We start from the raw sequence: 12,790 nt of genomic DNA, 5'->3' as shown, positions 1-12,790 counted from the left end.
TGAAAGGAAAGCTGTAGGAAGTATTAGCATCATCAGCAGTCTTTCCATACCTCAGTGACAGCAAAGCTCCTCTTTCCGCAGGGGACCACCTTGTACCACTTGTCATGCAGCACGTCCATAAACCCGTGAGACTTGTACTGGCTGATGAGCTCGGATATGTTAGAGGTCAGTGGAGAGTTGGGAGGGAGACCAATGCCATACCCTAGAAGAAAATGCAATCTCACGTGAGTTCTGCATACTTTTCCTGAGAGCTGGGCCACAGTACTTCTGTAATATTGCCACAGGATCTGGTGATAAAGGCATGGTGAGCCTGTCTTACGTTTTCCTCAGAGGACTCCAGGGCACACCTAGAGATGATTACCCTTGCACCAGTTGCATCTCGGAGAAGATGCAATGAATGAGTCTGAGTCTGGAAAGTAGAGATGTGCAGGGTGAATTTGAAAAACATTTTATGACCGTCCTCCTTTTTCTTCCCAGTGCTTTTAGAAGCCGTCTTTGAGGTTTTTACTGGGTCTGGGATTTCCTAACCATCTGTCCCAATAAAACTACATGCGATGGTTACTATTAATTGTAACATTGGTTGGATTAAGAAACACCTAGAAGGTTAGGGAAGTACACCACTGGGTAGGTTTGGGAAGATATTTCTAGAGCAAAATAATTGAGGAAAAAGCTGTTTATTTCAGTTCATGATTTCAGAGTTTTCAATCCATTAACATGGAGAAGAATTAGAGAGAGGAGTTTACTTTGACAGCCAGAAATCATGAGGGCATACAAGATACAGCCCTCATAGATACACCTCTCAGCAATATTGTCATATTATGAATTCATCCATTGATTAGGTCAGAGTCCTCAGGAGCCAATCACTTCTCCAAAGCCCATCAGTTGAGAACCAAGCCCTTAACGGTAAGAACTGATCGAAGACATATATTCAAACCATAATGCCATGTGAGCAAATAATACACCACGAGAGGTTAAAGATCACAAGGACTTACAATAACTAACGTTAGTTGTCAAACAAGTGCTAATGATAAATGTTGGAGAAGGTATGGAAAGAATGCAAACAGATGTAGTTACTTTGGAAAACATTTCCAAACAACTCCCCAACAAGTACACAAGGAGATAATGGTTAAGAACGCTATTCATAAATACAAAAACTTGGAAAGAACCCAGATGCTCTTTGACAAAACCATGAGTAAATAAACTGTGGAATAGTTTCATGTTTGGAATATTACATAACTGAGACATATGAGGTAGAAATGGATAGATTTGTATGCATAACTCTTAGCAATATGCTATTGGGGGAAATGCCAGTCCTTCAAAACCTGCAGCATGAGTTTATTTTGTCCTTGTAAGAACATACATTAGTGTATGTTTTAAGAATACATGTGGGTGTATGAAACTACATTTAGAAAAAAATCAAGGATATAGCTTAGTGATCCAAGATGACAGTTATATAAACCATAAGGAAGCAGGAAAAGGGACAGACAAAGAGAACAAGGATGGGTGCATTATCAGAGTTTTATTAATCAGCCTGGGTGGTGTCTTCTTACACTGTCTGACTCCATGGCTTTCCTAGCTGTTAACACACTGCTCATCACTTTGAGGAGCCCCGTGAAAGAGGCTAATTAACTACATCTTGTTTTGGTTATTAGATCTCACAGTCAAAAAGAAAGAAAGATTTTTCTTTTTGCCCTCAAGATGATTGAGGAAGACAAATTAAAAACGCAGTTAGTTCCCTTTTCATAGATAAAGACTAAAAGGCTGTCAAAGATTCAAAGATACTTAATGAGTCAAATACCTGCTCTGATTGTTCACTTTACAACTCAGTTCCAAAGGCACTAGTCTGTTCTTTTTCTTAATGCAGATATGCAATCCAGTTGAAGAATATGAGGCCAGTGACATGGAATAGGAATGTGTATTACCAAACAGCTTTTGAGTTTTAAAGCATTGCAGGTTTGTTTTTGTGATAATTCCATTTGTTTCTTAAGAGTGCAGCATCGAGAAAAAGATGACAGTGTCAAAAGTATAATGTGAACTTTTCTGTTCAAATAGATACTAAAAGGGCCTTCTTTGTCACTGGTGGTTTTTATTTGAAAGGTAAGACTGACAGGAATAGAAGTTGAATGAGACACTGGTGTTTAGAGTAAGCAACACTTTATATAGTTGTGACTATGCTTTTTTAAAGATAAAAAATTGTGCATTATGAATATCTATCTGCATGTAAGTACACTATGTGTGTACCTAGTGCCCAAGGAAACCAGAAGAGGGCACCAGATACCCTAGATCTGTAGCCACCAGTGGTTGCGAAACACCTGATGTCCTCTGCAAGAGCAGGAAGTGCTCCCAACAGCTGAGTCATCTCTCCAGCCCCTGGGTACATTTCTAAGGAAGTTTCTGTTTTCTTGAAAAAGATGTATTGACAGTTTCCCAAACATGTTTTCAGTATTTATTACCATGTTGGGTGCAGTACAAGAGCCATGTGTAATAATATTAATTAATCTACTGACTCTCATTCATCAATCCATCCATTTGTTCATTCATCAAGTACTTTATCAAGTAAGTAGGTATAAAGTAAAATGGTCCACACATGTTAGTGGGGAGATGTATTAAACAGTTAACTGCATGAAGTAGTTTTGTTACAACTGAGACAGGCATTGGGAGGGAGAAGTAAAAAATGGGCAGGAAGAACATAATGGGGGAAGGGTAGGAATTATGCGATTGAAATGGGTTGCCATATAGGATAATTAGCTTGGGTTAGCTTCGTTGAATATTAACTCTTTTCCCCCACTGAAGCAATAGCTTCCAATAACAACTTCTAATATTTATCAAGGACTTCCTACTTTGTTATCAGGTACTGTTTCTTAATAGTAGCATATTTTAAGCCATAGTGTAAATTATGCATTAGGCATAAATTTTGACTATCTTGTGACACACAGTTCAGTCAGATCATTCTGGAATTCTAATATAAAGCTTAGTATATACCAAGTTTCTCTATGTGTCCAATATGTTCCCCAATGTATGGACCCATTACAAAGTATTACCTAAAGAGATTTGAATCTTGAATGATTAAACTGCTGAGATCCCAGTCAGTATCCAACAAAACTAAAGTTTGAAAGTGGGTCTGCTTGATTCTAAAAAAAAATCAGTGTTCATTCCACTATATTCAATACAAGCCAAGGGAACACTTGACCTATTTCCTATAATTTAGTGTGGGCTTAATCTTTGTAACTGAGTGGATGTCATCCTCCCCAAATCCTGTAACTAATTTATTAAGAAACTAGTCTTGGAGCTGGAGAATTGGCTCAGCTGTTAAGGGCACTCACTGCTCTTCCAGTGGACCTGAGTTTGTTTCTCAACACCTATATTTGCAGGCTCACCTCTACCCTCTTTATACATCAGATACACACAAAGACACACACACACACACACACACACACACACACACACACAAATAAATGAAAAAAATCCACTCTTCAAAAGTACGTTTTCATTAGCCAAAAATATTGTTCATGGATAGATTTTGTTTATAAACATGCCAACAAGTTTTGTATTGAATATAAGAATAGCCCTATTGTATGTCAGAAAACCAAGTAGGAAGAGCCTCACTAAACACAAAATTTCTCACAAAGATCCCCTTAAAGCTAATAATTTCAACCCTCGTCAGTGTAATAATGGAAGGCTAGTTTCATTTTTTAATTCGGAAAATGCTGATTTTGCACACATTTATTTGCTCATAAGTCCCACAAAATGTGTGCAATGCTACGGAGGAGTCTGAGTTAACCTGGACACAGAGCCTGTCTGCGGGAGGCTAGGGTGGCATGCGGAGCTGAGGCGTATGCCGTAGCTGTGCAGCACGGTGCACAGGTTCATGACCTCTCCTGGAAAATAGATGGGTGAGGCATAAACTCAATAGAGATAACAGTAACTGAGACACAGCGGAGAGAGAGAGGACAGTCTGGGGTGAGAAACTGCTACTGAAGGAAAGGAAGATGGACATCCTTTTTTTTTTTTTTGACATGCTGTTTTTTTGTTTTATTTATTTATTTTTAATTTTTTTATTTTTAAATTTAAATTAGAAACGAGGTTGCTTCACATGTCCATCCCAGGTCCCTCTCCCTTTCCTTCCCCTCCCCCCACGACCTCCCGCCAACACCCCAATATCCCCTCATTTCCCAGGGAGGGTGAGGCCCTCCATGGGGGTGTCCATAGTCTGTCATTTCATCCAGGGCATGGCCTAGACACTCTCCCAAGAGTCCAGGGTGAGAGTGCATCTCTCATTGTGGGCTGGGCACCCAAAGTCCATTTGTATACCCGGGATAAATACTGACCTACTATCCGAGGCTCAATAGATAGCCTAGGCCTCCTCACCCACATTCAGGGGGTCTTGATCAGCCCCATGCTGGACTCCCAGCTATCAGCCTGGGATTCAAGAGCTAACCCTTGTCAGGTCAGCAGTTTCTGGAGGTTAAACCAGCCCAGTCTTTACCCCTTTGCTCATCAGTTCTCCCTTTCTGTCACTGGGTTTCTTGAGTTCAGCTCAGTGTTTAGCTGTAGGAGTCTGCCTCTGCTTCCATCAGCCACTGAACGAAGGTTTTGTTTCCCAGACTCTCTGGCAGTAAGATTGTAGGCTGGCACTCCCCAGATCTATGTCTAAAATAGACAGGGACATCTTAGATTGATTTTTGATAGTGCCTTTTTTAAAGTAGAGGAGACCAAAATACATAAGTTTGAAAAGTGTGAAATTATAACTGACGATTAAACCTACATATTCTAAGGATATAATTTTTGTACTATAACAGAAGCAGTAATAGTCCCCAAGGGAAAGCTATGTTGAAGTTACAAAGACATTTATAAAAAATGACTACCCAGGAAATAATGAATATTAAATCATTCTACTCCATCATGCCTAGATTAATTTGCAATGAGCTGCTAAAAATAGATTGGCAAACTTTTAATTTTTTACTTTAATGCATACATTGGACATTGATGTTTCAATGATCCCTAACACTAATAATAATTATTAGCTAGTTAAAACAAGGGAAGAATAGAAAAAAAGAGTTATGTGTTTGTGAGAGAATTTACTGCTAGACATAAAAATCTATTTCATTTAAAAACAAAAAATGGTAAAAATTTTAAAGTTTCCTTTCTATCCTTTTGTTTATCAGTTGCTTTTCTCAAGGCTGATTGTAGTAATTGGTCAGTATTTTTAAATTGCTGACATGACTTTAGTCAGAGTTGCCTCAATTATCACTAGAAACTCGGTTTTGCCGAACAGACAGGTCTGACTGTCTTGTGGTTGATGGATGAAGCAGAATGGAATCCTTCAACACTAAAGATGATGGCATCAGGCACCTTGGAAATTAGATACAACTTCATAGCTCAAGAGAATGATTTCCCAAATAGAATTCTGATCTTTCCTCCATGGATAAGTCAGCTTTACTTGGCTAAGATTGGTAGAAACATTCTTTGACTAGCAAATGTACAATTAGAAATTCATAGATAAAAAGTATCTTCCAAATGTGTGGCTGGAAAATAGATTATTTTGAAAATAAGAGCTCAAAAATAAAAATAGTGGTTTTAGAAAAAAGACTTAAGTACAAAGAATCATTTAATTTTGCATATGTCCTTGAACTTAGCATGTCTAGCTACTCTGAGATAATGACTGAGAGTATATTACCATAGTCTCAGTTTGAAAGAGGTATTTAAGAATGGATTTCCCTTACCTCTAGAACATCAAGTTGGGAGGAGAAGTGTCTTGGAGGAGCTGAGAGCCATGAGGGATATCTTGGGAGAATTTTTGTCATGCATAGTTCTCAACTTAATCAATATCCTGAATATTAATAACTTATTGAGTACATCTTGTGTAGTGGGTGTGTTCCCACATGCTTTCCATGCATTGTTTCATGACAACCTTATGCTACGTGTTCATTTCCTATCTTCATTATGCAGATGAGGAGCTGGAAGGTCAGATTAAGATGTTTGCCAGTGAGTGACATCAATTCTATTTTACTCTAGACTCCAGAGTCAGTGCTCTAAGCACTGAATTAAATAATTATTGGAAAGCCAGTAAAAGAACAGCTCAGAAGCAGGCAAGGCTCTTTGCTGAAAGGTCACAGATCATTATTGTACAGTTACATTTCTCTTTGTCTCTGCTTGACCTTTGTTTTCTGCTAATGCCAATGCATAAATTTGGGGCATATGTTCATTTATCTTAACACTTTCCCTCTTACTCTCAAGAACATAATATGTCTTTATACCTCTGGTGCACAGCATTTCATATGACCAAACACTTTCTGCAAGTCCTTGAACTGATAATAGACTTTTATTTATTTACTTATTTATTTTTATTTTTAAATTTAAATTAGAAACAAGATTGCTTCGCGTGACAATCCCAGGTCCCTCTCCCTTTCCCTCCCCTCCTCCCATGCCCTCCCACCAACCCTCCAAGACCCCCTCATTTCCCCAGGGAGGGTGAGGTCTTCCATGGGGGTGTCCATAGTCTGTCATTTCATCCAGGGCAGGGCCTAGACACTCTCCCAAGAGTCCAGGGTGAGAGTGCATCTCTTATTGTTGGATGGGGACCCAAAGTCCATTTGTATGCCAGGGATAAATACTGATCTACTACCCGATGCCCAATAGATTGCCTAGGCTTCCTCACTGACACCCACATTCAGGGGTTCTTGATCAGTCCCATGCTGGATTCCCAGCCATCAGTCTGGGATTTGAGAGCTAACCCTTGCCAGGCCAGGTGTTTCTGGACCAGCACAGTCTTAACTCCTTTGCTCATCAATCCTCCCTCTCTGTCACTGGGTTCCTTGAGTTCAGCTCAGTGTTTAGCTGTGGGAGTCTGCCTCTGCTTCCATCAGCCATTGGATGAAGGTTCCGTTTCACAGACTCTCTGTCCATGGGATTGTAGGCTGACACTCCCCAGATCTATGTCTAAAATCCATATATGAGTGAGTACATACCATGTTTGTCTTTTTGTGACTGGGTTACCTCACTCAGAATGGTTTCTTTTAGTGCCCTCCATTTGCCTGCAAATTTCAGGAGTCCATTGTTTTTTTTCTGCTGACTAGTATTCCTTTGTGTAAATGTACCACATTTTCTCTATCAACTCTTCAATTGAGGGGCATCTAGGTTGCTTTCAAGTTCTGGGTACTACAAATAATGCTGCTCTGAACATAGTGGAACAGACGTCCTTGTTGTATGAATGTGCATCTTTTGGATATATGCCTAAGAATGGAATTGCTGGGTCTTGTGGTAGGCTTATTCCCATTTTTCTGAGGAATCTCCATACTGATTTCCAAAGTGGCTGTACAAGTTGGTACTCCCACCAGGAGTGGAGGAGTGTTCCCCTTTCTCTACATCCTTTCCAGCATAAACTGTCATTGGAATTTTTGATTTTAGCCATTCTGACAGGAGTGAGATGGTATCTCAGAGTTGTTTTGATTTGCATTTCCCATATGGCTCTGGATGTTGAGCACTTTCTCAAGTGCCTCTCAGCCATTTTATACTCCTCTATTGAGAATTCTCTATGTAGTTCTGTAGCCCACTTTTTAATTGGATCCTTTGGTGTTTTGGAGACTTGCTTCTTGAGTTCTTTGTAAATTTTGGATATCAGCCCTCTGTCAGATGTGGGGTTAGTGAATATCTTTTCCCATTCTGTGGGCTGCCTTTTTGTCTTGTTGACTGTATCCTTTGATTTACAGAAGCTTCTCAGTTTCAAGAGGTCCCATGTATTAATTATTGACCTCACTGTCTGTGCTACTGGTGTTATGTTCTGGAAGCGGTCTCCTGTACCAATTCGCTCAAGAGTACTTCTCACTTTCTCTTCTAAGTGTTTCAGCGTGGCTGGATTTATGTTGAGGTCTTTGGTCCATTTGGACTTAAGTTTTGTGCATGGCGATAGACATGGATCTATCCGTATTCTTCTACATGCCAGCATCCAGTTATGCCAGCACCATTTGTTGAAGATGCTTTCTTTTTTCCATTGTATATTTTTAGCTTCTTTGTCGAAGATCAGATGTTCATACATGTACAGGTTAATATTAGGGTGTAAGAGGAAGCCTGTATGCCGCCATTAACCATGTGACTTACTAGAGGCACATACAGATGAGGTAATAAAAGAGCAGTTTACCACACCGCTCACCACACCCACTTTAGGCATAACTAAAGACACATATGGACGGACGTAAAGACGTATACGTACGTAGGCGGTGAACTATGTCACTAGCCAGGCCCCACTTCCTTGACTTCACCTGATTGGACTGGAGTCATCTGAACTGCCCCACATCATTGACTCCACCTGACAAGCACTATCCTGAAACTGGCTTGAAACTACATCACTCTACACAACTCCAGACCAAGAAACTGAAACAGCACATCTTTTACAATCTGGCCAGAGTTTCAGACGAGAGCTTCAATCAACACTAGAACCCCAGTCAGGAACTTCAATCAAGCATCTCCTGCCATACAGAGACTGTCTGATCTACTGAGATTTTGTTATACTAACATTTTTCTTCTCACAGGTCCCTATGAGATTAACATCATCCCATCTCAGCAGGAAGTAGTTTTGAGAATTCCACGCCCCCTCTCCCTACTATTGATATTATAGGATAGTTTACACCTGTTAGTGTTAGTTTTCAATTATTTTAGAGTTGGGATTGGAAGGAAGTGTTCAGATTTGGGTGTTTCCTTCAGATAAGTTTAGGTTTAGATAGAATAGATGTTTGATACATTTTGTTCATTGACACAAGTTAGTTGTCCTTTTTAGACTAAAAGGGGAATTGTAAAAGGAAGCCTGTATGCCGCCATTAACCATGTGACTTACTAGAGGCACATACAGATGAGGTAATAAAAGAGCGGTTTACCACACCGCTAACCACACCCACTTTAGGCATAACTAAAGACGTATAAGGACCGACGTAAAGACGTATACGTACGTAGGCGGTGAACTATGTCACTAGCCAGGCCCACTTTTGGGCATGGCTAGGGAGCGTTATGGGGGAAGGCATAAAAGACAGCACAAAGGAAGTCTTGCTCTCTTTTCCCAGATTTCAGCTTCCGGTTCAGCAGCGGGAAAACTACTGGGCTCATCTGGTAACTTGCTTGGTATCTTGTGAGTAATTTCTACAATAAATACTTAGTTTTACTTTCAGTAAGTGTGCCGTTTATTGTTACAGTATCATCAGGGTGTTCAATTCGATTCCATTGGTCTACCTGTCTATTTTTGTGCTAATACCAAGCTGTTTTCAGGACTACAGCTCTATAATAGAGCTTGAAGTCAGGGATGATGATGCCTCCAGATGTTGCTTTGTTGAATAAGGTTGTTTTGGCTGTCTTGGGTCTTTTGTTTTTCCATACAAAATTGATTATTGTTCTTTCAAGGTCTGTGAAGAATTGTGCTGGTATTTTAATGGGATTGCATTGAATCTTTGGATTGCTTTTGGCAGGATTGCCATTTTTACTACATTGATCCTACCTATACAAGAGCATGGGAGATCTTTCCATTTTCTGAGGGCTTCTTTAATTTCTTTCTTTAAAGACTCAAAGTTCTTGTGAAACAGGTTTTTTACTTGTTTAGTTAGTGTTACCCCAAGGTATTTTATGTTGTTTGTGGCAATTGTAAAGGGTGATGTTTCTCTGATTTTTTTTATCTGATTTCAGCCTTTTTATCATCTGTATATAGTAGGGCTACTGATTTTCTTGAGTTGATCTTGAACCCTCCACTTTGCTGAAAGTATTTATCAGCTAGGAGTTCCCTGGTAGAGTTTTTTGGATCACTTATGTAAACTATCATATCATCTGCATATAGTGACAGTTTGACCTCTTCCTTTCCAATTTCTATCCCCTTGATCTCCTTTTGTTGCCTTATTTCTCTAGCTAGAACTTCAAGTACAATATTGAAAAGGTATGGAGAGAGTGGACAGCCTTGTCTTGTTCCTGATTTTAGCTGAATCATGTTGAATTTCTGTCCATTTAGTTTGATGTTGGCTGTTGGTTTGCTGTATATAGCTTTTGTTATGTTTATGTATGTTCCTGTTATCCCAGATCTCTCCAAGACCTTTGTCATGAAGTGGTGTTTGATTTTGTCAAAGGCTTTTTCTGCATCTAGTGAGATGATCATGTGATTTTTGTTCCTCAGCTTGTTTATATGGTGGATTACGTTGATGGATTTTCACATGCTGAACAATCCCTGCATCCCTGGGATGAAACCTACTTGATCATGATGAATGATTGTTTTGATGTGTTCTTGGATCCGATTTGCCAGTATTTTATTGAGTATTTTTGCATCAATGTTCATGAGGGATATTGGTTTGAAGTTCTCTTTCTTAGTTGTGTCTTTGTGTGGCTTGGGTATCAAGGTTATTGAAGCCTCTTAGAAAGAGTTTGGCAAAGACCCTTCTGCTTTTATTGCATGGAATACTTTGAGAAATATTGGTATAAGCTGTGCTTTGAATTTCTGGTAGAATTCTGCACTGAGGCCATCTGGGCCTGGGCTTTTTTTGATTGGGAGACTTTTGATGATTGCTTCTGATAATAGACTTTTAAAAAATACATTTTTATTTATTCTTTGAAAATTTCATATATGTACATAGTACATATATCTTAGTCATATCCACCTCCACTTCCTCTTCCCAACACCCTCAGCTCCTCAACACAGCTCTTTCCCAACTTCATCCCCCAATTTTTTAAATAATTCAGAGTTCAGCTAGTACGGCCCATATGTACAAGGTTATGGTGCCATCCACTGGGGCAGAGGCAAACTGCCAGTGGCCCCATCTGTAAAGGAAAGTGAGTGTCCCTCACTTCAATAACAGTTACTGACCAACAGCTTTTCCACAAGGAATGGGGCTCTGAGAGTTTCTCCCCTATCCATGCTGGAATGCTGACTGTCTCAATCTTGTCCAGGAAATCTTAGCTGTGTTGACTTAATGTGTGCTATACAATGTAATGTCTAGATGACAACACTTCACAGCACTCTTGTGTATCTTCTGACTCCTGGCTCTTTTGTAGGAAAGAAAGCAGACCTCTGAAAGGATTTCAAATTCAAGGTAGAGCCACTGCCTCTCACAGGCCTCACTTTCAAACCTAAGTAAGAGCAGAAAGGTGAGGCTGTGGGGAGTGTTCAGTAATTATCTTAGCTTGTTTGGGCTACCATAACAAATTTCAAAGCTAGGACAGCTTACACACAACAAAAAGACATTTATGTCTCATAGTCCTTGTTCTGAGACGTTCAAGGACAGCCATAGGATTCAGTGTTTCATGAAGATCTCCTTTGTAGTTTGTAGATGGCTTACCTAGCTGTGTCTTCATGTGATGAAGAGCTCCTATTGGCCCATTTTATATGGGTACCAATGACATTTCTTTACACTTAGAATCCTCGTGGTCTACTGAGTCACTCTGTCTAATTACTTCTATACTGCCATCGCAGTGCGTATTAGGTTTCATATGAATTCTGAGTGGCTGCAACCTCTAGATTATAGAGTAGAAGATAGAAGTCACACTTCTCAGCCTGAGCTCAATATTATGTTGATCCAATGTATATTCAGAAAGGAGGAGTTAGTAGACTCTGTTTTCCCTCCTAAGTTTCTGAAATTGGAAAATTTGGAAAAGTATGTGTAACCTCTCAATGTGCATTTGAGTTACTGCGTTAATAAGTGAAATAGGTACTTGCTTGAATTTAAGCTGATGAATAACATAATTAAAAATAGATCATTTATTACACAATTAGTACATGCTAGCAGATCCCACAGATTGCTGTATATAGGCACCTGCAATGTTCCTATGTGCCAAATAAGCAATTGCTGGTCAGGAATCGCTTTGATGACTTTTTTATATATATCTAGTCTAGTATAATAATCACTCTCACATTTTTATAAATCCAGAAACTATATTTTGCCAAAGAAAAACATAATAATTTAAAGTTTTCTTGAAAAATGAAGGTAATATTTGGAAATATTTCTCTAAGAAATCATTGAGATTAACACAGAAAAAGAAAAAAATAATTCAAAGCCAGGCATGGTTGAACTCCTGGAATCCAGTTGCAGAGAGGGAGGAGTAATGAGCAAAGGGGTCAAGACCAGGATGGAGAAACCCACAGAAACTGCTGACCTGAGCAAGTGGGAGCTCATGGACCCCAGACTGATAGCTGGGAAACCAGCATAGGACCGAACCAGGGCCCCCTGAGCTTGGGTGATGGTTAGGAGGCCAGGACAGTCTATGGGGCCCCTGGCAGTGAACACTATTTATCTCTAGTATATGAATGGATTTTGGGAGTCCATTTCCCCATGGAGGTATACTCTTTCAGACTACATACATGGGGGAAGTGCTAGACCCTGTCCCAAATGATGTGACAGACTTTGATGATCCCCTATGGAAGGCCTCACTCTCCCTGGGGAGTGGATGGGGAGTCGGGGGAGGGGAGGGAGGGTCTGTGGGACACACTGGAGGATGGAATGGAGAGGGAACTGAGATTGATATGTAAAATAAGATTGTTTCTAATTTAAATTTAAAAAGTTAAAAAAATAACAAAGGCAGGCATGGTGTTGCCTGGACTCCCAGCAATAAGAAGTGAAGAGCAAAGAGCAAGACTTAAAGACCAGCTACTACCTACATCTGAGGTTTGAGGTCACCCTGAGTTAGATGAGACTCTAATCTCAAAAAGTCAAGTCAAGAACATGAAATCAGCATTAAAAGTTATTAGGTCTGCTGGTTAGTGGTGCACATCTTTAATCCCAGTACTTGGGAGGCAGAGTGGATGAACCTATGAGTTTGAGGCTAGTCTGAT

General features: G+C 39.8%; 1 protein-coding gene across 1 annotated transcript in view; it reads right to left on the bottom strand.

Annotated features, from left to right (window-relative positions):
- Window positions 1-12,790, bottom strand: part of Grin3a (glutamate ionotropic receptor NMDA type subunit 3A) — a 187,214-nt gene that overhangs the window by 30,491 nt on the left and 143,933 nt on the right. Inside the window, exon 6 of the mRNA XM_005078708.4 lies at window positions 51-202. Coding sequence (XP_005078765.1) covers window positions 51-202 — 152 coding nt within the window. The remainder of the gene's footprint in view (window positions 1-50; window positions 203-12,790) is intronic.

The sequence above is a fragment of the Mesocricetus auratus genome, unplaced genomic scaffold (assembly GCF_017639785.1).
Source record: "Mesocricetus auratus isolate SY011 unplaced genomic scaffold, BCM_Maur_2.0 Super-Scaffold_6730, whole genome shotgun sequence".
Classification (NCBI taxonomy): domain Eukaryota; kingdom Metazoa; phylum Chordata; class Mammalia; order Rodentia; family Cricetidae; genus Mesocricetus; species Mesocricetus auratus.
This window is presented reverse-complemented; position numbering and strand designations above follow the sequence as displayed.